Source organism: Eretmochelys imbricata, chromosome 1, assembly GCF_965152235.1.
Source record: "Eretmochelys imbricata isolate rEreImb1 chromosome 1, rEreImb1.hap1, whole genome shotgun sequence".
In the NCBI taxonomy this organism is placed as follows: domain Eukaryota; kingdom Metazoa; phylum Chordata; order Testudines; family Cheloniidae; genus Eretmochelys; species Eretmochelys imbricata.
Window position 1 is genome coordinate 341,109,980 of NC_135572.1, and position 26,275 is coordinate 341,136,254.

The 26,275-nt window shown below is 41.1% G+C and overlaps 1 protein-coding gene across 1 annotated transcript in view; it reads right to left on the reverse strand.

Annotated features, from left to right (window-relative positions):
* Window positions 1–573: 573 nt before the first annotated feature.
* SEMA3E (semaphorin 3E) overlaps window positions 574–26,275 on the reverse strand; it is a 229,390-nt gene continuing 203,688 nt past the window's right edge. The window contains exons 11-17 of the mRNA XM_077807878.1: window positions 21,149–21,371; window positions 18,625–18,716; window positions 16,446–16,487; window positions 13,337–13,503; window positions 4,828–4,895; window positions 2,545–2,684; window positions 574–1,026 (exon numbers count right to left, since the gene is read on the reverse strand). Coding sequence (XP_077664004.1) covers window positions 574–1,026; window positions 2,545–2,684; window positions 4,828–4,895; window positions 13,337–13,503; window positions 16,446–16,487; window positions 18,625–18,716; window positions 21,149–21,371 — 1,185 coding nt within the window. The remainder of the gene's footprint in view (window positions 1,027–2,544; window positions 2,685–4,827; window positions 4,896–13,336; window positions 13,504–16,445; window positions 16,488–18,624; window positions 18,717–21,148; window positions 21,372–26,275) is intronic.

The window sequence follows — 26,275 nt, forward strand, 5'->3', positions numbered from 1 at the left end:
TCTTCAACATCTTTAGAAATAAGAGTACACCACACTAACAAAACTTGTGGCTCTTACGAATACAAGCAAACAGGCCACAAGTGAAAGCTAAGATCTTGCAATGTGCTGCTTCTAGAAGCAATAGGACATTTGTGAAACCAAAGGAAATTATACATCAATTTTTTCTTCTGCTTGTCAATGCTTAACTATATGAGTTTACTTTAAAATTTCCTTAATATGCAAGAATATACAGCAGAAGCATGCTCCACATGGGAAATTGACTAAAGCACAATGATTGTCATGTTCTCCTTAAATGGAAAACTCTGAATGCAATGACCTATTTAGAAACAGCTAATTAAGCAGATTTTTTTTAAATTACCTCTAGACAGTCATCATGAGTATAAGCTATAACTTAACAGAACACTTTTCTGTTTTCAGTCCCATTATTTTATATATATATATATATATATATATATATATATATATATATATATATATAAAACCTGTGTCAGTTACCAAACCCAAGACTGATTTCTCCCTATTCCTTAGGTCCAAATAAAAATTCTCCCAAAAATAATGGATCCATTTTGTCCATCAAGAGACAACTACATTTCTGGGGTGGCGGTAATGCTCCGGCCTAATGCGTGCCTTCTTCTCTTGTGGGTTGGCGTACTTCCACTTGGACGGGGACATTTTCAGCTTTTTCCTCCTCTTATCCGTGCACCACACCTTTTCGCAATACTCCTCGACCCTCTGGAAGTTGCTGTACCCTATTAGCTGCAGAAATTCCTTGTACCACGGCTTCGATCCCTGAGGAATGCTGCTCTGCACTGGGCATGGCATTTTGTGATGTATGTCCTCCTCATAGTCTTTGTTGAACATTTCATCTATACGCTCTTCCTCCACTACCTCCAGTGTGATTTTTCTGACTGTATGAACAATGCTGTGTTCCACAGTCTGACAAAAATAGGTCCCGGCATCCAGCCTGTGCAGCCTTAAGAATAAGAGGCCAAGGTCCATTTTGACAATTCTGTCATCTGTCTTCACCTGAGAAATGAACCAATGACACTGTATTATCAATGCAGTCACAGTAAGTACAAGATTAGTACTGCATTAGAAACAGCAGTGCAATCATTTTTAAATGTACCGTAGGGACTTGGCTACAAATTCAGCAGTGAGTATTTACAGGACATAAATCTAAGATGCTGTAACATGCCTTTTCCAAGCACATACAGGGTTACATTTATTGCAGGAGGGAGGAGGTTATGTGGTGACAGTGCTGGCATAGGACATTAGGAACCTGGGTTCAATTTACTGGTCCGCTATAGGCCTTTTGTGTGAGAACTGACAAGTCACTTCGTCTCTCTGTGCCTCATTTCCCTCTGGGAAAAATGGCACTTCCCTACACTACAGAGGTCTCGTGAGGATCAATACATTGAAAATTTTAACAGGGACCGTATAAGTAACTAAGATCGATAGCACTGATCACAACCTGTAAGGCCGATATCTGATGGTGGAATAAAGTTTTAAACTAGTATACAAAAGAATAACAAGAACTAATAGTTGGAAGTTGAAGCTAGACAATTCAAACTGGAAATAAGGTGCAAATTGATAACAGTGATAGACATTCGTCATTGGAATCATTTGCAAAGGGATGTGGTAGATTCTCCATTACTCTGAAATTTTAAAAGAAGATTGAAACGGACTCATGGGTGGTGCGTATAAGAAGCTGAGGGACGCTAAAACTCTCCAAAAAAGGCTGGCCATGCAGGAGGGCAAATGCTGTGGATGTGGCGTGGGTCACCTCCCTTTGGAGGCACGCTGGCCCACCACCTTCGGAGTGCTGGAGGCAAAGGGCCCCAGAAGCGTGTGGGGGGGGAGTCACTGTTACCCCAACTATTCTCTGCCCCAGGGCCCCGCTCCCACTCGGCCTCTTCCCTGAAGCCTACCCTACCCCCTGCTCGCTCCTCTCTGGCATGGAGAGGAGCGAGTGGCCAGTGGGCGGGGGAGGACCCTGGGGGGAAAGGAGCAAGCTGTGGGTGAGTGGGGGACCTTGGGGGAAGAAGCGGAGAGGAGTGAGCGAGCGGGCAGGTGGGTGGGCCTCCGCAGAAGAGGCAAAGAGGAGACGTGGGTGGGGGGGCCTTAGGGGAGGAGGTGAAGAGGAGTGGGGGGGCTCAAGGGAGGAGATGGGGCCTCGGGGGGTGGGGCGACTGTCTGGGGACTGGTGGTCCCTCCACTTCTAGGGAGCTTCTGGCATGTGTATATAAGCCTCCCCAAATGAAAGACTTGCGAGCCACTGGTGGATGCACTTCTAAAACCTATTCTCTCATTCGACAAACTGGTATTGATGCAGGAATCACTGAGTAAAATGCCATGGCCTGTTTATGCAGGAAGTCAGACTAGATAATCATAGTGTTCCCAATTGCCCTTAAAAATCTATGAATCTTTGTAAATTCCACCAACTGGTACCAGCTGTTTCACTGACGGCTCATTTACCTGTAAGATCCCTAATATGACCGACCCTTTTTATAAACATGGTATAACTAGAATTATATGGGAAATTACCTCCTCCTTCCTGGCTTCGTGGGCTCGCTGCACAAACCAGATCACTTTCGCTTGTAAAGTTCTAGGGGTACACTCCAGAAGAGTGCTGTTGTACTCTATTCCATATACTATCCGTTCTTCAGTCTTCTCCAGGGCTTCTCCTGTGAAGGAAAGTAAGATTCTTATTTATTTGCCAGTTATGTAACTAAAATAAATGCTACCCTTTTCGTTAAGCACGTTTCCTTTGGGCTTTTTAAGGACTCCTTTGATGTTCACCTTTAGAATGGAATTTGACCCATAGCCCTGCAGGTAGTGATTGAAATTTTGTACCTACTAATGGCCTTATCCTGGGAACTGTGGAGCACCCTCTGCTCCCACTCTCTCGAGGAGGAATGGAAGGCCTGGCTCACCTCAGGATCTCACAGGATCCAGCCCTAAGGTGAAGTAGCCTACCAAAGTACTGCATGTCAGGTGGTTGTGATTGTGCTTGTGTCTGTAGGGCTTGACCCTGCAAAGTGCTAAGCACTCTGGCATCCATCCAGCAAAGTACATATGCACGTGTTTAATTTTAAGTCAATGACACCAATAAGACTACTTACATGCTTGACAGCAAGCATGGGATAAATTATTTTGCAGGATTGGGATCAGATTTCTTAGTATGTTACATGATCAAACGCTCAAAACCTATGAACATCTAAACTGTTTTGTATGGCGTGCCCAGAATTTGTACAGCTTAGAGCTGGTTGGGAATTTTTTGATGATAGGCTTTTTTTTCTTTTTAACTAAAAATGTTGATTCATCGAAACCAAACTGGCCACGAAACCAGGTCAGGTTTGATTAATTTTCTGTCAAGGAAAAAGATCCCAATTGTCAAAATGTTTCATTTCAACATTTTCAAAACAAAAAATTCTGGTTCAAAGCAACGTTGTGTTTCAAAATACAGGCTAATTAGACTGTAAGAAAGTTTGGGGGTGGGGGGCAAGAGATCAAAATCAAAACAAAACATTCCAAAATTATCAAAACAAACTGTTTCAATTGATCCAAAATACAAAAGAAAAACACAATTTTTCAGACTGCAACTATTTTTGAGATGTCAATTTTTTTCTTTACTTCAAGATAAGAAAACATTTTGAACTCGCAAAAATATTCATGGGATGGAAAAACCATTCCCAGGCCAGCTCTACAGCAGATCTCTACAACACATGCACAGAAAGTACAAGTGTATAGCTTTGCCATCCAAATGTTACTAAAAATTTCATTTGAATGTGACTAACCAAGAGTCAGTTGCAGGCTCCTATGTATAACAAAATACATGGCGGAACAGACAAAGGAGGTGCTATAGTGGAACAGGGCAGCAGTCTTTCTAGTTCATTTTCTTATAGCACTGTGAGAGGAGTGGAGTATAGGGCGATTATTTTCCTGATACCAACTCATGATCAGTTTCTGGTCCAGAAGCCTGGGAATTAATAACCATTATGATTTCTCTCTCTCTCTTTATTTACATTTGCTGTGCTCTATTGTGAGGTTCCTAGTGTGGTTCTCAATCAAATCTACGATCTTCATTGCATGCAGTTTTGCAATTAAGCGTCACAGTGGGCCATAGATGTCCTTTATTTTTTTCCAGCAGAAATACATTAAGCTATCCTGCTGAAAATGGATGGTATGAAATGTCCAAGGGCAAACTTAACAAATATTTCATCTTGAAATATTTCCCTTTCAAATTCTAATCCATCCTGTGGAAAAATACATTTCAGCAAAAAATTCTCTGGAGAAACATCTGTCACAGAGAAACCCCTGATCTTTGATTCTTTTTCTTTAGATTTATTGGGCCTAATCTGGCGAGAATCTCAGCACACCCTGGCAGCTGCTACCTATCTACGTTTTTACACTGCCCACAGTAGCAGTAGTTGAAATTAATGGGATGTGAGAGCACTGAGCATGTTGCATGATTTGAGCTGAGGTTCAGAAGAGCATTTAAGCATGCATGCAAGTCCATCCCTATTTAGGACAGCACTTTAGCATGCTCCTAAGTCTCATTGAATCCAATGGGACTTAAGCACAGTACATGGTTAAGCACCATCTTGAATAGGAAAGCTTTCCTGCTTTGGGATCTTGGTCCTTACAGTGTGCTTCTAATGTCAAGGGTGTAAATCAGGAGTAATTCCACTGAAATCATGAGAGTTACATCAGTATAAAAACTGTGTAACTGAGGTCAGACTCAGCCCTTGATGTTTCTCCTGTGTAAAAGCCATACTGTTTGCTCTAGGCATTCACTAGCATTCTGCTGCACTGTGTGTGGATTACCAATGAACTGCTGGCCAAAGCACTGCTGAGCTGCATTTCCATGTCGAACGTCTTGTCTGCGGAAACGTCTGGGGGAAAAAAATGGAATCGTTTTAAGAAATATGCTTAACTTGTGGACTGTTGACCTTTTACACAAAAGTTGGAATCATTAGAAATTCAGGGAACTAGATCTTCCTGCTGAAATATTGGCCAGCACTATCACTGTATGGAGTTAAGTTCATACACCAGTATTGTTTTCCTCCACTTAAACTGAAGGTGCTCAGATGCCTGCAGGAGGAGACTTTCTGTAGAAATCTGATGTGTCTAAAAGAAAGTCTCAGACATGTACATTTGACTCAATCCATAGATACTGAAACCAGATACTTTGGACCAATACGGTGCTAGTTTAGGGGAAAGGAGACCGGGGCAGCTGTAAGCTTTCTTTGTGTTCGCCATTCTGGTCGCTGGCAAAATCTGGAGCAGCATGAAAGCTGCTGTACCTTGTAAACATTCTCCTCCTTTAACTATGCCCTGTATCCCAGAGCCCTAGAGACCCCGTGATAGAAGCTGTTATAGCAACTCAACAGTAACTGGGTATTCCCATAGGCAGGGGGATTCCTAAGTGGTTGAATTTACTGGCTGCAAGGTTGCTTTGAACTGTTACGCATGCGTGTGCACACACACACACACACACGACAATATTTAGCAGAAAAGTTGTTTTGCGTCTTTCACAGTTTACAGTCTGTGTGGAGGGGTATTTTTATTAGCTCTCTTATAACTCCTTTCACTTGAGGAACTTAAAATACTCTACAAACATCACGTTAGCCTCCCAATGCTCCTACATAATTGGTATTATAATTCCCATTTTACCAAAGGGGAAACTGAGGCACAGGAGGTGACTTGCCCTAGGCTATCTATTGAGTCACTGGCAGAGCTGAGACAAGAACCCAGGAATCCTGGCTCCAACCACTAGACAATACTCTCTCAGTTTTTGAAAACAAGGTATTTAAAAAACTATGGAAAATAAATGCAAATGCCTAACTCTCCGATGGATACCAACAAGAAGGATGTTATTATTTTAAACATTTTGTTCTCTGACCATAACGATAAATAAGATTAAAGCTAGTTGCTAAGAAAGAAAGTATCAGGAAGCTGAGTTTACCACCTTGTCAGATGCAGAATTTTGAGTCCTAAAATTTATAGTTGGAACTCAGGATAATTTTCCTATGGTTGCATAAAGAACAATTATACAGAACTATCAGTCTTGCATATGCAAGGCTGAACAGCTGATTAAAAGGAACAGACAACATGGCGAACCTCCTAGAGCACAATTATTTTCGTATTCATGTGTGTACCTACTCTATACAATGTATAGCAGAAATAAGCCAAACCTAATGACTTTTTTCTTATTTAAATAATATCAGTAATTAACACAGTTCTTCCTGCCACTAGGACACAGGGGACCAAATCCTCAGTGGGTGTAAATCAGCACAGCTGCACTGACTTCATTAGAGCTCGACTGCTATACACCAGCTGAGGAGCTGGCCAATGGAATACCATACGTGTTGAATTTTTAAGCTGGGGATGGGGAGGTGTTAGGGAAGTTGCTTTATGATGATGGAATCTAGGTAGGAGTTCTGATCCTATCATCACACATGGAGGAACCTGCTCTTGGTAGGTCTCAGAATTATATGGGGCAGATCAACTATTGTTCCAGGCTCTCTGCGGACTCCTGGAAGACATCTCACCGCTAATTATGCTGGGTTTATATTTTAAGTTTTTCTTCACAGTCATGAGGACTAGAACCTTACGTTGTTTTTATTAAATGAAATCTGGAATTTTGTCATAATCATGTGACCTTTTTTATCTTGCCATGGTGGTTCTTACTTGGACATTAAGATGGCAGCTGCGCCTCTCGATACCCACAATTAAGAGTCTGAGAAGGGTGAATAAAGTATCCTCTAGCAAGGCATATTTAGGACTCCGGGCAGCGGGGGGCATTTTTAAGGACTTGGATTCTCTAGTCCTAGGTGTGAATACATAAAGTGTTTCAGACATTGGCCTTGACTGTAAACTCTGTTATGAGCTCCATCAGTCTTTTCTGAGGCCTCTTTTTGGGTGAATAGGATATCAGAAGACATGAATTGTGCTCTGGCTCATGATAATCAGTGCATGGGCTAATGGCTAATGAAAGTCATGACCCTGCAGCACTTTCCTCTATTCGCTGCCCCATTCAAGAGGCAAATCCATCTGTTTGGTGACATTTTGCTATTGTGAGTGACAGCTGTGGTAAGAGAAGCCTGACTGAAAGGCTAGGACAATGGTTCAGAAAAAATATGAACATGTTAAAACAAGAATAATTTGAAACTGATGAAATAAAACACTTGTTTTAGTTCATCAGACCAATTGTTACAACATAAGAACATAAGAATGGCCACACTGGGTCAGACCAATCATCCATCTACCCCAGTATCTTGTCTTCTGATGGTGACAAATGTGAGATGCTTCAAAGGAAATGAACAGAACAGGGCAATCATCAAGTGATCCATCCTGTCATCCAGTCACAGCATTTGACAGTCAGAGGTTTAGGGACACTCGAAGCATGGGGTTGCATCCCTGACCATCTTGGCTAATAGCCATTGATGGATCTATCCTCCATGAACTTACCTAATTCTTTTTTGAATTACAGTTTTGGCCTTCACAATATCCCTGTCAATGAGTTCCACAGGTTGACTATGCGTTGTGTGAAGAAGTACTTCCTTTTGTTTGTTTTAACCTGAGGCCTATTCATTTCATTGGGTGACTCTGGTTCTTGTGTTATGTGGAAGAGTAAATAACATTTCACTATTCACTTTCTCCACACCATTCATGATTTTGTAGACTTCTGGCATATCCCTCCTTAGATGCCTCCTTTCCAAGCTGAATAGTCCCTGTATTTCCTCATGTGGAAGCTGTTCCACAGCAGTAATAATTTTAATTACCCTTCTCTGTACCTTTTCCAATTATAATATATCTTTTTTGAGATGGGGCAACCAGAACTGCACACAGGATTGAAGGTGTAGGTGTACCATGGATTTATACAGTGGCATTTTGATATTTTCTGTCTTATTATCTATCCATTTCCTCGTGGTTCCAAACATTCTGTTAGCTTTTTTGACGGCCATTGCACACTGAGCAGATGTTTTCAGAAAACTATCCATGATGACTCCAAAGTCTCTTTCTTGAGTGGTAACAGCTACTTTAGAACCCATCATTTTGTATGTATAACTGGGATTATGTTTCCAATGTGCATTAATCTGAATTTATCAACAATGAATTTTGTGGCCCAGTCCCCTAGTTTTGTGGTATCCCTATGTAACTCTTTGCAGTCTACTTTGGACTTAACTATCTTGAGTAATTTTGCATCATCTGCAAACTTCGCCACCTCACTGCTTACCTCTTTTTCCAGATCATTTATGAATATGTTGAACAACAGTGGTCCCAGTATAAATCCCTCGGGACATCACTATTTAGCTTTCCATTGTGAAAACTGAGCATTTATTCCTACTCTTTGTTTGCTGTCTTTTTACCAATTATTGATCCATGAGAAGATCTCCCCTTTTATCCCATGACTGCTTAGTTTGCTTAAGAGCCTTTGGTGATGGACCTTGTCAAAAGCTGTCTGAAAGTCCAAGTACACTATCCATGGGATAACCGCTTGTCCACATGCTTGTTGACCTCTTCAAAGAATTCTAATAGATTGGTGAGGCATGATTTCCCTTTATAAAAGTTGTGTTGACCCTTTCCCAACAAATCATGTTCTTCTATGTGTTTGATAATTATGTTCTTTACTATAGTTTCAACCAATTTGCCTGGTATTGAAATTAGGCTTGCTGGTCTGTAATTGCCAGGATCACCTCTGGAGCCTTTTTTAAAAATTGGCATTTGGTAGCTATTCTCCAGCCATCTGGTACAGAAGCTGTTTTAAGTAATAGGTGACTGAGACAGGGCACTCTCCTCTCGGCAGTGCCTTCTGTCAGCTGGGTGTGGTGCTGCATCCTTTTCTCGTCCTGGAACTCCTGTATGTTATTGGCCTCATTAGGTGGGTCTTCAGTAGCTCAGTCCTCTGGCCAAGTCACATTGTTGTAAAATGGATAAACTGTTTCTTGGGCATTCAAGTCCAAAATGAATATGAAGTAAAGTCATTCAATTCCCTGGCTCAAGATGGACTCAGCCTCTCCTTCCTGAGGATGCTTTCTCTCTTCTGCCCCTTTTGGGCTCCTTTAAGTTCAGACCTCTGCTCTCGCTTCTATAGGAAACTTATCCCCTTCTTCGGGATTAGTAAAGAGTCCCACCAGAACTGTAAGTCTATCCTCACCAGGGTCTTCAGTCATGTCTCTGGGTACCTTTAAATCCCTTTTATTGGACTTTTATACTAGTCATATCCCATTTTTGGGGCTTAAGCCACTCCAGCATTGGCTGGTGGGGGGACCTGGACCTGCCCACTACTCTGGGTCCCAGCCCAGGGACCTCATATACAGCAGCCCCATACTGCTTCCTTCACTTTCATGCTGTTATTCCCTGGGCCTTTTCCCACATAGCCCCCTTCTCTTCACCCTGACCTCATGACTGAAGTTCTCAAATCCTCTTCCTTCTCACTTCATGCAAGTCCCACCAGAGCCCTTCTTCTGATTCTCTTCTTGATTGCCTGTGACCAATAACAAATACTGTTCCTTGCCCCTCTGGTCCCAGCCAGGACCTGACTTGCTCAGGCCTTGAAACTCCTTTTATATAAGCCTGCTGCATGCCGATTGGCTGCTTCCCTTAAGCCTTTCTAGTCTAGCCTGGAACACCCAGGCGGTGTGGTACGACCATGAGGCCTCCAGCAGGGGGCCTCAAAAGGCTTGGTACACACCGTCATAATTACATACCATAGTTAGTAGTTCTTCAATTTCATATTTGAATTCCTTCAGAACTCTTGGTGAATACCATCTAGTCCTCATGACTTATTACTGTTTAATTTTTCAATTTGTTCCAAAACCTCCTTTACAGACATCTCAATCTGGGACAATTCCTTAGATTTGTCACCTAAAAAGAATGGTTCAGGTGTGGGAATCTCCCTCACATCCTTTGGGCCAGCCTAATTATACTCTTATACTTGACATCCCAGAGTTTATGCTCTTTTCTATTTTCCTCAGTTGGATTTTACTTCCAATTTTTAAAGGATGCCTTGGGTATACATTTAATTTGAGCCCCTATTATCGTGTTTTTAAAAAGTGTCCATGCAGCTTGCAGGCATTTCACTCTTGTGACTGTTCCTTTTAATTTCCATTTAACTAGCTTCCTCATTTTTTTGTTGTTTCCCCTTTCTGAAGTTAAATATTACTGTGGTGGGCTTCTTTGGTGTCCTTTTCACCCACCACCACAAGGATGTTAAATTTAAGTATATTATGGTCACTATGACTGAGCAGGTCAGCTATAATCACCTCTTGGACCAGATCCTTTGCTCTGTTTAGGACTAAATAAAAAATCGCCTTTCCCCTCGTGGGTTCCAGGACTAGCTGCTCTAAGAAGCAGACATTAATGGTGTCTAGAAATTTTATTTGTACATCCTGTCCTGAAGTGACATGTACCCAGTCAATATGGGGATAGTTGAAATCCCCCATTATTACTGAGATTTTTTATTTTTATAGCCTGTCTAATCTCCCTGAGCATTTCACAATCACCATCACCATCCTGGTCATGGAATTTATATCCATAGAGATTACATTGTACAGTTTGATTCATGTAAGATTGTTACAAATTTGACTCCATGTTTTCTTTCACATATAGTGCCACTCCCCCATCAGCATGATCTATTCTGTCATTACTATATATTTTGTACCCTTGAGTGTCATCATTCCACCAAGTTTCTGTGATTACTATTATAGCAATATCCTTCTTCACCAGCCACTCATGTTCACTCATTTTAGTTTTTAATACCATGTTGACTTTGGGGTTAGCATTTAGGTCCTTATTCTACAAATCACTTAAACATCAATTTAACTTTAAACATATGTTTAATCCCATTTTAGGACTTAAATACATGCTTACAGTTAATCGCATGCTTAAGTGTTTTCTATAGGCATAGACTTACACATGTGCTTAAAAACAACAATGCACTCTAGTACAATGTTGAATTGGAGTTACCATGTAGTTATCATGGTTGAGGGATTAGAAACCAGGACCTTTAGCTCTATAAACCTGGCTGAGTGCCTTTGTCACCAAACAATGCCTATGGTCATTCTTTCTTTATAACACTGAGGTCTGCTGAATTAGCAGGCTGCACTCTCTTCTAGTGCTGATAGCACCGGAGCTCCAAGAACAGAAGTACTGAGCAGCCAGAACAACCTGGCAGCAGTAACAACATTCTTTAGCAACATACTTAACAACATGTAGTAGCCTGCAGGTTTTCTATTTCATGTTTGTCTAAACACACTTCATGCCTTACACTCATTAAGTTTTAAAGGAGGGGTGGAATTAACTACCCAGACGTATTTCTGCTTGAGTTTGCACTATTAATTATGACTGATTTTAAGATTCCAAATCCAACCCAAATATATGGTGTTCACTTCCATTCAATCAGGGCCAAATTCAAGCTGCTAGGCTAGCATTAGGACCAAATCAAGGAAGGGGAGTGCTGCATGAAAATGGCAGAGAGAGGCATGATGTCATTGGGGCTGCCAGAAACAAACACAATCATTCCACATGTGTAAGGGCATGAGTGTTTACTGATGTTTTTTGCTGTGCCTTTGGTTATTCCCTAAGGCAGCCCTCCACCCACAAGGCAGGGGGAAGTTGGAGAACAGAGACATGGCTAACCCTAACTCAAACACACATCTTCTGGGGTGCTGAGTGCTGAGCTGGTCAACATCTCTGCACGATTCCAGAATGCAGGCAGCCACCACAGACCTGCATCTTACCCAGAAGTGTTGAAAGGTGGTGGTGGTGCAGGGTGAAGGGCTCCATACTCTCTACCGAGACCTACTTTTTCCAGCAGCCCAGTCTCTCCACCCTGAACCAGCTGGATAGTGAAGCAAAGTTGTTACTATCTGTTCAGTGACCTCCCACATGTGAAGTAAGTTTGTGGTCTCAAGTCCAGTTAATAGTGGACATCTCAAAGCCTCCATTACCATAGCTAGCACTTAACAGCAGTGAATGGAGAGATTGAACTACTCTCTCGTCTCCAGAGACAGACCCTCCAGAATCTTGTTGAGGTGCATTAGCAAGACAGCATGAGGCTATCTGCACCACACAGTTCCTAGTTAAATAGATTAATCAGGAATCTCCAGGGCATTTACGTGTTTAGATGAGTATCTAATTTGCAATATAATTATGATCATCCAATTCCTGCTTATACAGTAGGGAACAATGCTCACTGGCCCAGAATATAACGGATGATGTATGTGTTCCATCAATACTTTCCAGGACTGTATCAATCTGAGCCAGATTCTTCTCGTTTTAGGCAAGTGCGTGGTCTCCATTTACTCCATTGGGACTGCTTCCATGAGTTATGCAAGGAGGATCTGATACAATGTGTAGACATGTCATGGAATTCCTACTTAGCTTAACTTGGATCTTGCAAAGACAGAATGCTCCGATAGGTTCTTTCTTTAGCTGAATCTTTTATGGCTATGAGGTATTCTATCCAAAAGACTGCGCTATCCAATTCTCTTCTCATACCTTTTCAAAAATCACAGAAGCATTCATTTTGCCTAGCGACAGTTAGCAATGGGTTTGAGACTACCAAGCTTCCAGAGTCATGGGAGGACAAGCATGAGGTATCGTGGATGAAGAAAAACCATAGGCCTGTGTTTTGTTTTGTTTTTAAGAGAGCACTGGTGGATTTGGAGAGATCATGGACTGCGTCATCCTCACTGTTTTTTCAGCAGCCTCTCAGTACAAAAGGAACACATCTTTGCATTAATTCAAAGTAACCCTGTTGAAAATGGCCAAGTTGTAGTTCTAATAAATATGAGCATGTTTTTGCAGAAGTAGCAATTAAAAGTAAATCAAGGAAAGGACTGTATCATAAATAATATGCCCTTTTGCTGACTTATGTAATAATCATTACAATATATTGATAGAGAGCTAGGCACTGTTTGAATATGTCTTACAATGATATTTGGCTGTTAATATATTTGCTTTCTTTCTTTCTTTGTATAGGCTGTTGCATTATATAGTTCACCATCAAATACAATCCAAATAAATTATTGCACATTGTAGAGAATGAAGTCGTGTCTTCAAGCTGTAGCATTGGGAACATCAGACATTTGTTTAACACTCAGTGTGTCTAGCTCCTAAGAAGTGTGTGCACTTAACATCTGTGCATGTCAGCATGTTCATTTATCCTTCTGTATTCCCTAAGGCTGGGTTAATAAATCATTAGCTAAAGTATATCATTGTTCAGTTATTTATACGAGGGGGAGAAAGGAAACCATTTCTGTTGCAATAGGAACTCTTTAAATAATTATTATGCAAAGAGGATTTTGTAGCAAAATACAGTTCTCACCTCTTTGCCTGCATTCCTGTGGGATAGTATCTAGAACAGGATATCCCATCCCAAGCACAGTAAGGATCTCTTGCTAGGCAGCAGTCAGTGCAGGCTGTGCCATACATATCACACTGATGGAACTTCACTTGTGCTACGGCAGACTCAGATCCAACATACAGTTGTTGCTGTAGAAAATGTAGCACACACTGTTATGGACAGAGCATCTACTAGGAAAAGACAAGATCATTTGCCACTTGAACTTTAGAAAATGCTAGCTTTACAGTTGCCCATGCACGCTTAATTCCCTTCTGCCCTCTTGGAGAGCTACCCTGTGCACTGTATGAGGCAGGTCATATAATTGTATGTGGTCATATAATTAAAGGACGCACATAATGCATATGCAGAAAAGGGCAGAATTAAGATTGCACAGGAAAGCTCAATTCTGGCATTTCCTAACTTTTGAGTGCTTGACTTTGAAAGTGCTTGACCTTAACATTCTTTTAATGTAGTTTTTCTGGATGTAATTTTCTAAGTGTTTAAAAAAGCAAACTGAAAGAACAGAAATTCCATCATGTGGAACCATAATAATCCCCTTTGTGGGTTATCAGCAGGATGTGGACCTATAGAGTCCCAGCACAGAGCTCTGGCACTCGAGCCAATTGAAAAACTGGCAGCAGATTTACGCTCTTATTATCTCTGTGGGCCAGCACAAGATGGGGATGAGACAAACTTTACCAGAGGGTTTCACAGCTGTTTGAGAGACAGCAAAGGAACGCTGAGAGTCCGGACTCCTGGGTTCAATTCTAGGCTCCGTAGGGGAGTGTGTTCTAGTGGTTATAAACCCTTCTCTCTCTCTCCTCACTATACCTGTCTAACTCTGTTTCTACCCACTTCCTCCCTCTTCAGTTCCTGCTCCTATCCCCCCACTCCACTCCATTCCCCCCACCTCTGTTCCTATATTTTCTCTTCCCCCTAGCGCAGGGCCCTCTCCCACCTCCTCTTGCCTCTCTCCCCCATCTGGTCCAAGCTCCTGCCTCAGTCCCACTCCTCTGCTCCTATCCCCTGCCCAGCTCTTAACCTTTTTGCCTCATGTGCCTGTCCCCTCCTCCCCTCTGCTCCTGCACCTGCCCCCATGTATGCTGCTATCCCCTCACCCTCCTCTGTTCTTGTCCATTCCTTTCCCCAGATCTCTGCTCCTGATGAGATCACAGCTACCTTCATCTGCTCCTATCTCCCCTCCCCGCAACCCTTACTCCTGCTCTTCTCCTTGCACCTCACCTCTCTGCACTCAAGTCAGGCTGCTTCCTCCTCCTTCTCCTTGCTGAGGGGTGCCAGAAAGGTGTGTGTCGGGAGCGTCATTGAGAGCACACACACACTCACAAACAATCTTCCTGCTTTAAGTTCCGGTGCCAGGCATGACAGTGGACCATAGTCGCTGGAAGGAGCAATAGCAGGGAAAGACCTGCTCAGCTCCTGCAGCTCTGGTGGAACAAGTTCTCTTGCTCTGAGGGGTGGGGCATTGTATGGGGCTGAAGCATGCTCAGTGCAGTGGAATTTTCTGAGAATTACCAGCCAAACTCTAACAAGTCACTACTGAGCATGTGTGAACTGAGATTTTTTTCAAAGGCTCATAACTTGGCCATTTTGGGGTGTTTTTCATGGGATCTGCAAAAGGCACATCCCTGATGCCAGGGTGACCTCTGTGCCCAATTTTATGTCCCTGCTCCAAAACATGGAGACACTAGAGCTTCTAAAAAAGAATTTCAAACCAATTTGTTACCATGGGTGAAACAATGTATTTTCCTCTTATTTCACACTCAGAAATGGCTGAACCATTTTTGCTGAAACTTTAAAGTCAGCCCGAGGCAAACACCCTGGCATGAAAAATTTCAGCCAAAGCAGGTAAAGTTTGGCAAAACTATAAGCAACTGAAAACACGGTATTACACTGGGAATTACTGGGCAACCGTAGGTGTTGCTACCTGCACCACCTATAACATATACACACGTGAGCGTATACAATGTGACAAAAATGTGAAATGCATATAAGTGCATATAAGAGCGAGATCATCTAATAGTGTGTGATATTTAAATGTGAACTCATTCACATTAGTTAATCACGCTCTGTTTCATTATGAAACACTCAGGTTTTCACTGCGATCTGTGGGGTTCATATTATCAAAGCAAGTGGAAGATCAATCTGACTCATGAATTGCTGGCACAATAATCACAGCAGGGAATAACTTGAGGGAAACGGACTAAGGAAAAATCTGTTGCTGATCAATGTAAAGTGATTGGCCACCAGAACATGCAAATTTCCGGGCCAGGAGAGCCTCCTTTGTGCTGCCCACGTTCACGTTCAGTAGCCCCATGAGAGGGAGGGTTGGTTCTGATCTTGTTCAAACCAACCAGATTTCTGTTTATCAGGGAGAGAGGGGTCTCCCCCAACAGCCCTTTTGTGGTGCTCACCCCTTCCTGCCCCAGAAAGCCATGGACTCAGTTTAGAATTCCTCCCCCTAACCAGACTGACACCAATCATTTGAACTGATACTCAGCCATCCTCTGTTAAAATGAAGATCTGGGGCCAGCTTGGACTGATATGGAGATTCCCAGCTGGGTCTTTTGTGCCCGATGAGAGAAAGAGCTAGGAGCATCATGAAGACCGCTTGAATCATACCCTCTCTGGCAGACACTCAGAAACTGTGATTTAAATCATGCCCAACACTCTCTGGGGCCACTGAATATGAAGGTGCGGAGTACAAAGGAGGCTTCCTTACACTGAAATCCCCATGCTCCCTTGCTAAATCACTTCAAATTTATCAGCAATGAAGTCCCTGTCTCTCAAGCGATTCCTTGTGCGATTGCTATGCCAGCAACTCTTGAATTAGATTGCTTTTCACTTGCTTTAAAATGGATGCTAATGTGAATGCCGCAGATTTATTCAGCAATGAAAAACCTAAATGTTTCATAAAAAGCAGAGCATGATTAACTATGAGTTTATATTAAAATATTAGCATATATTACTTGACCTGATCTCTTTATATACAGTGCCCAGCTATATACAGTTTAGATCTTTGCCACATTTCAGTTACACAGTCATGTTATTTTAAACACAGAAAAATACTTGCCCTCTTTGACGATATTTCCATAGAAATAATAGGAACTGGCACCTGAAAAAAAATAAGAGATTAGTCCTTTGCTTTACATGGAAATCAAAAGAAATGCCTTGTTTATGATGACTGTACATTTAACAGAAAGAGTATTAGTATTTACTCAAGATATGAGGCTCTCCTCTCTATACCATGTGAAGTACCCTCATTTTCTCTAGGACTCTTTGTCAGAGTAGAGTAAATGAAGGAAATTGAGAACTATTATTTTTATAAAAAGTGATTTTTAAAAACCATACGTTTTTAATTCAGAGAACAATATCAAACCTAATGGGAGCACGGCAGTCATGTCAAGTCCTGGTTTCACCGATCCCATTTGTCTCACTTCAATATGACAAGCGGAGTGTTCTTTATACATGGCAGGCTGACTATAGATAAGATTAAATTATCAGGCATTCCAACTCGTGGCATTGCCCCTTTGTCTTTTTCTCAGACTTCCTGTGACACTGGCAGAACAGAATCCTCATCGACTATACTGAGAACTTACACTGGGTCCCACTTATTGGTCCAAGCCCTGTAGTGCCTCTGTGGGTAGGATTTAATTATATCTAGTTTGCTACACACCAAAAACTGTGATTTTTAATCAGGCAAAATTCTTATTGAATGCAACAGGAAATTTTTCTAAGCAGGGACTCAAGATTTGGCCCACAGCATAGACTGAATTTCTCTTTCTGGGCCCTGGTTTTTAGCTGGACCTTCACTAAATCTCCAGTAACCTGGGTGCAATTTTATGCTTGCAATTTAACCCATTTAGATGCTTAATTGACTATTTTTTAGGGAGGGATAAAATCAAGTAGTTAGTCTTCTTCCTATAAAATAGCCTAAAATCTTACAGGCTCTGTCTGAACATAAGACATTCTCATAAGCAAATTAGGGAAATATGGTCTAGATTAAACTGCACAACTGGTTGGAAAACCATGCTCAAATAGTTTGCTGTCAAACTGGGAGGACTTATTGCTTAGGGTCCCGCAGAGATCTGTCCTGGGTCCAGAACTATTCAACATTTTCATGAATGGTTTGAATAATGGCATTGGGCGTATGCTCATAAAATTTGTGGATGGCACCAAACTGGGAGGGGTTGCAAGTACTTTGGAGGGCTGGATTAGAATTTTAAATGACCTTTACAATTTGGAGTTGATGAAATTCAATAAAGACAAGTTAAAAGTACTACACTTAGGAAGGAAAAATCAAAAGTACAAATATAAAATGAGTAATAATTGGCTAGGCAGTAGTACTGCAGAAAAAGATCTGGGGGTTATAGAGGATCACAAATTGAATATGAGCCAACAATGTGATGCAGCTGTGAAAAAGGCTAATATAATTCTGCAGTGTATTAACAGAAGTATCATTATGTAAGACATATGAGGTAATTGCCCTTCTACTTTGCTTTGGTGATGCCTCAGCTGGAGTACTGAGTCCAGTTTCGGTCATCAGATTTTAAGAAAAATGTGGACAAATAGGAGAGTCCATAGGAGAGCAACAAAGATGTTTAGAAAACCTGATATATGAGGAAAGAGTTAAAAAAAATTAGTATGTTTAGTCTTGAGAAAAGAAGACTGAAGTGGGATCTGATAACGATCTTCAAATATGTTAAGGGCTATTATAAAGAGCCCTTTATCAATTGTTCTCCATGTCCACTGAAGATAGGACAAGAAGCAATTGACTTAATCTGCACCAAGGGAGATTTAGGTTAGATATTAGGAAAAACTCTCTAACTATAAGGGCAGTTAGATGCTGGAATAGGTACCAAGGGAGGCGGTGGAATCCAATCAATCAATAGAGGTTTTTAAGAACAGGTTGGACGAACACCTCTCAGGGACGGTCTAGTTTTACTTGGGCCTGCCTTCGCAAGAGAGGATGGACTACATGACTTCTCGAGAACATTGCAGCTCTGCATTTCTGTGATTTAAACCATAGAGTGAAATTCCTGACTTGTTTCAGCTCTTTCAGTATTCAGTTTGCAACTCTGGTTCAATTAAACCTCTGTTTATAATGAAGATTTCCTGTGAAAAAACTAGAGTCTCATCAGAGGGTTTCACTGCACACAGATATTGTATTTTCACTCATATTGATACACTGTAGGCATTTTAATTTAGATTTGTGACAGTTGGATATATGTTTCTTACACAGGGCATTGTACCTTGAATACTTGCATTTCTTCAAGAATCACTTCTTCCATTGATTCTGTGTCCTGGTTGTAAATTGTAATGACTTTCAACACAATCCCATTATCTGGAAGCAAGTAGAAAACACCCTATAATTCATAACTGGTAGTAATATTAATTTTTCAGTTGACGAAGATCAAAATAACTTCTTTAAACTGATATTGAATAAAAACCTACCAAACTTGGAAATATATTTCATATTATTAGTTCTTTTATTATCCACTTTGCTTTTGAATCTTGAACATAAAAATACATGTGACATCAAATTAGGAAATGGAGGCCTAAATCTTCAAAGGTATTCAGGTTCCTAACTCCCACTGAGTTCAATGGGAGCTAGGTGCCTAAATGTCTTTAAGGATCTTGGCCTGAGATCTTTAAGGGTTAAGACATTGGATCAAGACCACCCAGCAAGTAAGTAGCAGAGTCAGGAACACAGTTGAGGTTGCCCTGTCTCTCGGTTCCGTGGTCAATCCACTATACAATACTGCCTCCCACTGCAGTTGTGTTACAATAAATTAACACATTGGAATAACTGTTGGTCTCCCTCTGCTTCATTTTGTCTTGCTGCCTGTTATTAAATATCCCTTATTTTTCCGAGGCTGCGAGTTTGTTATCAGCAGCGGCAATTGCTGCTTCCTGTCTCCTGTTATTCTCACTCATCTCTGATTTACAGGAGAAAGAAATTAACCAGAGAGGCACCAGGGGAAAAAAAAAAGTTCAGGGAGAGATAAAGGAGATGCACATAAAAAGGAGCCATTCAAGTAGGCTCCAACACCTCTCCTCAAAGAAAAAATGGATCAAAGAGGTCCATTTTTTGAGGGAACAGTTAAAAGGAATTACTGCCCAGAGCTCAGATTTTCATAACTAAGTTCCTCTGTGAATCCAGCTGACAAGCATGTTGTGGAACGTTAACCCTGAAGTTTAGACTTCCTCTTTGATAAGCCATTCAAACAACTCAATTCATAGTTAGACCACATGAACACTTCATGTGTTGGATCTAGATAGAGGAAGATTGACCCTTTCCTGCAAAATAATACCCAGGGCACCCCTGAATTTTTTGCCAGAGTAAACACTGCATGATTGGGCTCAAAGTTATCGAACCCAAGATTGCTGTGCTGGAAATTCTTTTCGCCAAAGAACAAATTATAAAGAGAAGAATAAGCTGCAGTTAGGCGCCAGTCCAACAGAGTACTTAAGCACCTACTTAACTATGGTGAGTGGCTCTGCTGGCTACAGTTTTTCTTTTGCTTGATCAGGGGCCTATTTGCTTTTCTGAACATGCAAGTTTTACTATATATACAAGTGTAAAGCATAAAATATACAGTCGATGTTATGAAATCCAGCACAGACACATACATGACAAGGAACATGGCATGTGATTAATTTCACCACATACTGGAACCAAAATGTAAAAGTTTAGAAAACAGTATTAATGTAAAGCACACCCTGCTATTCTACAAGCACACTTCTTTTGTATCCTTTGAACAGTGAAATATGGTTTCCATCTAAATTTAATTAGTTAAAAGATAGCTTGCACTAAATGCTTTTTGTTTGGCAAACTGGCCATTAGTGCCTGTGGCAAGTAGTCCCTGTTGCTATGATAAAATTTAGAAGTATGAATCTTTCAATCATTTCCAGATAAGTTCGATATTGCAAAGATTCAAGTCTATTTCCAGGCCTTATTTACGTTTTCTTAAGTTCCGAAGAACAGTTAGGCATTAAAGGATGTTGACATTCTGTGTGCCTGCCCAGACGTCGAAATATGAAAGCTTGTGACATATCTGACCTTTTCCAAAGTTGTTTTATGGGTGCTAAAAAATGGGTATTTTGAGAAATCAAAATGTATTAGGGATGTCTGAAAACTTGGCAGAACTCTCAAACTTTTTGCAGCTTATTTTTGAATTGCACGATGGGGCAATCCCTTCTTCCAATGACCAGTTCCTGGTACTGCATCACAGTGTAGGTCTAAAAACTGACTGCTTCTATTTAACACCAGCCTCTAGACGTGTGGTCCCCAGAGTAAGTAATAAAGCCAGCAGCTTGCACTGACTTTTTTAAAAATCAGACAACTTATTTTAATATCTTCTGAATCTGGGTCTCAGGTGTGGCACTGAACTGTGATCACTGGGAATTGCACTTTTGAAAAATCAGCTCCCTTTGCAGGAACTGTATTTTAGGCTCCCATTCTTAAAAACCTAGGCTCCAGTTTTTAATCCTTTTTTTCCAGCCCTTGTTATTTTTATTTCTGCCACAGGTCTGCTCAATGACCTTAGATAAATCGCTGCCTCAGATTCTCCAGTGGTGAAACAGGGACTTGTAATCTCTCCTTGCATTTGGTGCTCTACAGATAAAACGTGCTATGGAAATGTTGAGTATGATTATTTATTAGGATTGTGGTTTCAACTTGACACCTGTCAAACAGAAACAGCTTAATCTTGGAGAGGTGTCATTTGTTGAAAGTGGGAGGAAAAAAGATAAGATACCATCTTTTTTATTTACCTGTGCCAATAAACAAGACATCGTATTGCCCATCTTCAGCTTCCACTCTATCCACCGATATTTGTTTTAGGTTGTACTTGCCATCGGTTTTCACAAGTATTGGCCTTTTATGAACAGGTTTGATGGGCTGATACATCAGTGGGTGGCTCCTTGCAAAACGGACAGCTTCGTCAGGATAGTCTTTGGTGGTACCATACAGACCGCCATTGACTTTGCTGGCACACTGTAAAAACATGTGATAGGCTGGTTATATACATGGATTTTTTTTAATGCTGGCATAGATGATATATGGTATAGGCCTCATTCTCAAGGATGCTGACTCTCCACAGCTCCCAGGAGAAGAGAAGGCATGGGCGTTTGAGGGATTAGGGAATAAAGGGGGCATGAAAGAAGATGAAACTGCTGGAAGGCAAAGTCCGAGCAGCAGACAGTGGGTGACTAGCAATGAGAAGGAAGCAGGGGCAAAGATCTGCTAATGAGCTGAGTCTTCGCTCAAACAGAACTCTGGCTGAAGTCAACAGGAGTTTATTTAGTTCTTATTAAGGAAAAGACATTTCTGGTTTGGTCCCAAATGTATACCGAGGGCCAGATTCTGCTTTTAATTACAATGAGAGCTTGAATTTGACCACAGTATGTATCTATCTACATATGTATCTATCTACACACATGCAGGTGTGTGTATATATAAATATGTGTGCATTCATGCACGCACACATATACTTACGCAAAGGCAGTTCTCCAACCAGTGTTAAGGCCTCTCATAACGTATTACAGAAATAAATTAGCTCCATGTCTCTAATACGTTAGCAGTAGAGCGGATCAGGTTTTTTTCAGACATGGGCTATGTCTATGCAGCAAAAGCTGAGCGCAGGCTAGCCTCCTTGGGCTAGCTTGAATCCAGCTAACATGGGTAACAACAGCAGAAACAATGCAGCACAGGCTTCAGACTCTGCAGGCTAGTGAGCCGAAGATATACCCAGGATTCATGCTGGGTTTCTACTGACTGTGCTGAGCTGTCTTCAATGCAGTTGTTACTGAGTTAGCTGGATTCAAACTAGCTCGGGTAGGCTAGCTCATTTTCAGGCATACCCAGAGAGGTTTATTTTATTGGAAAAATGGCTTTTTTTTGTAAAAAGATTTTTTTGATGAAAAATTTACATGATCAACATTTTTAGTTTTTCACAAAAAGTGTAGTGCCTCTTTTCCCCTCAAATTTTGATTGAAAATGTTATCAGAATGGTTCTCGGCTTTTTTTCATTTATCGTAAGACAGTAGGAAGAAAGAAGTTTTCTACTCAGTACAGCCAGCCATGTAAAATGAGCAAAACAGCAACATTTGGTATCAATCTATAGTTTAATTTTGATTGCAAAACATACCATAATAGGAAATTAAGCACATTTAAAAATGAATCCCACAGCACCAGCAGTAATTCTTCATCTCAAGATGCTTAGTGGTATTGCATTTAATTCTCATTTCTACTTCATAATGACAATATTATATATCACAGGTTAGCCTGGAATGCCAATGTTTGCTTTGATCAGTCTACCATTTGGCAAAGCACACTATAAGTCAGTGATTGAATTGAATTTACTGATTAGGTTAAATTTATTTGTAGGGCTAAACTGTGGCATTATCCATAAAAGTTAATTTTTAAATATTATGTAAAAAAACAGGATAATGTCCCCTGACTTAACATAGATTCTTCATTTCAAATTTGCCTCATGATCTCTAATTGAAACCATTTATGAGCAAGCTGGAAATATTTCAGTAACGTTCACTTCCTCCCAATCTCCACATGACAGTGTGGTTTTCAGAAGCATTTCAAGAAAAGCCACAGTAGCAGGCTCTCCCTATTTAAATTGTATTTTCAATCAATAAAATGAAATAAAACCCTCTTAATGTTTACTGGAAATGGTCATTTTAAACTTGCAGCCAACTATAATTGACAATAACAAGCTCCTGCACTTGTCAAAGCGGGAGCTGTTTGTTTCCACTTATGGGGGTTGGCTCCATGAATGCTCAGTGTTGACTTTGAAGTAATTGTCTAATCAGCCTAGGGATGGCGTTTCACCAGCTGTTTGTAATAAAGGGAAAGGTTTGGGGTTTTTCAGACAAGCTGAACCTCCGCTTTCCCTAGATTGAACAGCACATCGAGTAGCATTGCCAAGTTCCGTTGCAAAGTTCCAGCTCGAGAGATTTGATCAAAACGATCCTTTGCAGGCTTTTATTTTTGAATTAAAAACAATAAAAAAACTCTAGAAAGGAATTGGTAGATGCAGCTGCCTCTAAAGTTTCCCTTCAACATCATTTCTGAGGAAGCTGGTCTTGTTTTCAGAAGCACCACAGTAAAAATACACTAGATGTGACAAAGGAGTAGTAGCCTGATTACTCACATGACCAAAGCAATACTTCCAGCAGACATTACAGACTCTAGAGTCTGCCAGAACCAGTCTAGCTCTACCAAATATGTGAGCTCTGGGTTTGTGTGATTTAAAACTGCTCTTCTCCCCCAATTTATAGACTCCACCTAGTCTCATCCAACAGCCAACATCGATAGACGTTGATTCATAGAGGTGAGCAAGATTTGTCACTTTCTTTTAAAAAGAAAAGGAGTACTTGTGGCACCTTAGAGACTAAGAAATTTATTAGAGCATAAACCTTCGTGAGCTACGAAAGCTTATGCTCAAATAAATTTGTTAGTCTCTAAGGTGCCACAAGTCCTCCTTTTCTTTTTACGGATTCAGACAAACACAGCTGCTACTCTGTAACCTGTCACTTTCTTCTGTCACTATTGCTCTCAGAATTAACTAAACACGGAGAAGGCACTGGGATCATTGCAACCAACATCTTTCCAAGAAGTGGCACCACCAACACGGCACTCCTGAAAGTCGGGTCCCCACACCCAAACTCAGAGGGCCGGTGCCTGGTCCATGCAAAGTCCCTTTGTTCTACTGAAGCAACACCAGATGACTCTAAAGCTGCCCTAAATGTCAGTCAAGAATGGCTGAATCTTCAGCTAGCATAAAGCTAGCATAGCCAGCTGATCCAGGTCCCATAACACCCTCAAGATTAGGAAGGCAACACGATTCAGTGAACTGGGACTCAGGGTTCAGGCTCTGTCACTCACATGCTTCACCTTGACCTCTATCCCTCTCTTTCTGCTCCCACCTTTTGTTTATCTTCTCTATTTAAACTGTTAGCCCTTAAGGTCCAGGGACTGACCTTACTCTCTGTTTGCATAGTTTCTAGCACAATGGAGCGATTCAGAGTCCCGAGGAAGACAGTGTAATTGACAGAAGAACTCTAATGGAATTGAACTCTGTGCCTGAGTCAATCACAGATACATGGCATTGTTTCCTGTCTCTATGGGAGTTCAGCAAGGCTGCATTATGTCACCATTGTTCAACATCCATATTGACTGGTTGCTGGATAAGCTTGAGGAAGCAGCCACTAGTGGCATTCACCTGAAGATCATTCTATTTTGAGATCTCAAATACACCAATGCCACTGTCTTGTTCGCTCAGTTTGGTGAATTGCTGCAGCTGGTGTCCAATCTGGTAGAGCAAAAAGTAGCTGGAAGCAGTCAAATACATGGGCAGAGTCACAGACAGGGCTGGAGGATGCTCAAAAGCATGCACAGAACAGCAGTTGCTGCCTTGTTTCAGGGCCTTCAGGTTACTTTGCTTGCCGTGAAGCTGAGGATTTATGGAACCACAATTATACCAACTTTATCATATGGCAATGAAACACGGGCACTGGGGAAGGCTGAAGAACCCCAGACTGATATTTTTGATTCCCATCATCTTCGTCAGCTGCTCCATATCAAGTGGCAAGAGAAGATTAGAAATATTCAGGATATTCAAAGTCAAACCCCTCCATCAGCACTGATTTGGTTTGGACGACTTTCTTAATATAGACATATTATTGGAATGGAAGACCAACAAATTCTGAAGCATGCATACCAAGGAATGCTGCTATGTGTCCAACAATCACATGGTTGCCAAAAGCTTGAGTGGTGCGATAAGATTGCCAGTGATGGACACAAACTGAATATACCATTAGGCTAGTGTAAGCACCTTGCCAGAGACTGATCCAGGTGCCACTGAATTTGCAAGTTGGCAATGTCCCTTTCGTGATGATGATAGCACAATGGGGTCCTGGTCTTGGTTGGGGCCTCTAGATGCTATGAAGAATAGGGGCATGATATGGGTGTCAAGTTGGAATAGCACACAGCTCCTTTACCGGTCTCCCCATTAACTGGGATGAATTTGGTTCCTGTGTAGCAGGGGATTTAGCACAGTGTTTTGTCCTTCTTACCAGAAAGTTCCATTTAATGGCTCAGTGCTAGTGACTTGCTCAGAAAAAAAGAAAACTCAAACATTCAGATTTGTTTAAAAAGATTTCCTAACAGAAATGTAGAGACTAATGTGGAAATCCTCATTCAGTTTTACTCAGTCCTTGCTCTGGGATAGGGGGGATTTGCTTCCTGAAAAAGGAATGAATACAGACTTGCAGAATAGTTGAGAAGAATCTAATCTTTGTAAAATAATCAACCATTCTGCAATCTGTTTCTGGTGCATCCTCACTTCTCTCATTTTGTCAGATCCAATAACTGGCATAGCAGTCTCATAGGAAGTATTACATTGGGAGATGATTACTTCAGTTTCCTTCTACCTCCTAGCTGAAAATTAGGCATTTTACTTGCCAGTCGTTTTATCCTGATTCAGCACCAATAGCTGAAGTTTGTCTCCAGCTTGTCCCCACATCCACAAAGGAACAAAAAGCACTGTGACATCAAGATGGTATAAATCTCATTTACACTGTTCAAATCCCAGATAATCTCTTTAGGGGAATATATTCTATTGTATTTTGGTTTGTGACTCCTACCCCAAAAGAAGCTGCAGAAGCCAACAGTCATTTTAAATGAGACCGGATGGTGAATTTGAGATTGCACAGTAGGGAATGAAGCTGCATTGGTATGGACTAGATAAGCTAATTGGCCTTTCTACCTCTCATTTCTGTGATTCTGTGATAAACGGATTGCACACAAAGTTTATTTTTGAATATGATTGTTTTTAGTATAAAGCTTCATACTGACTCAGATAGCAAAGCAAAAGCAATACCATG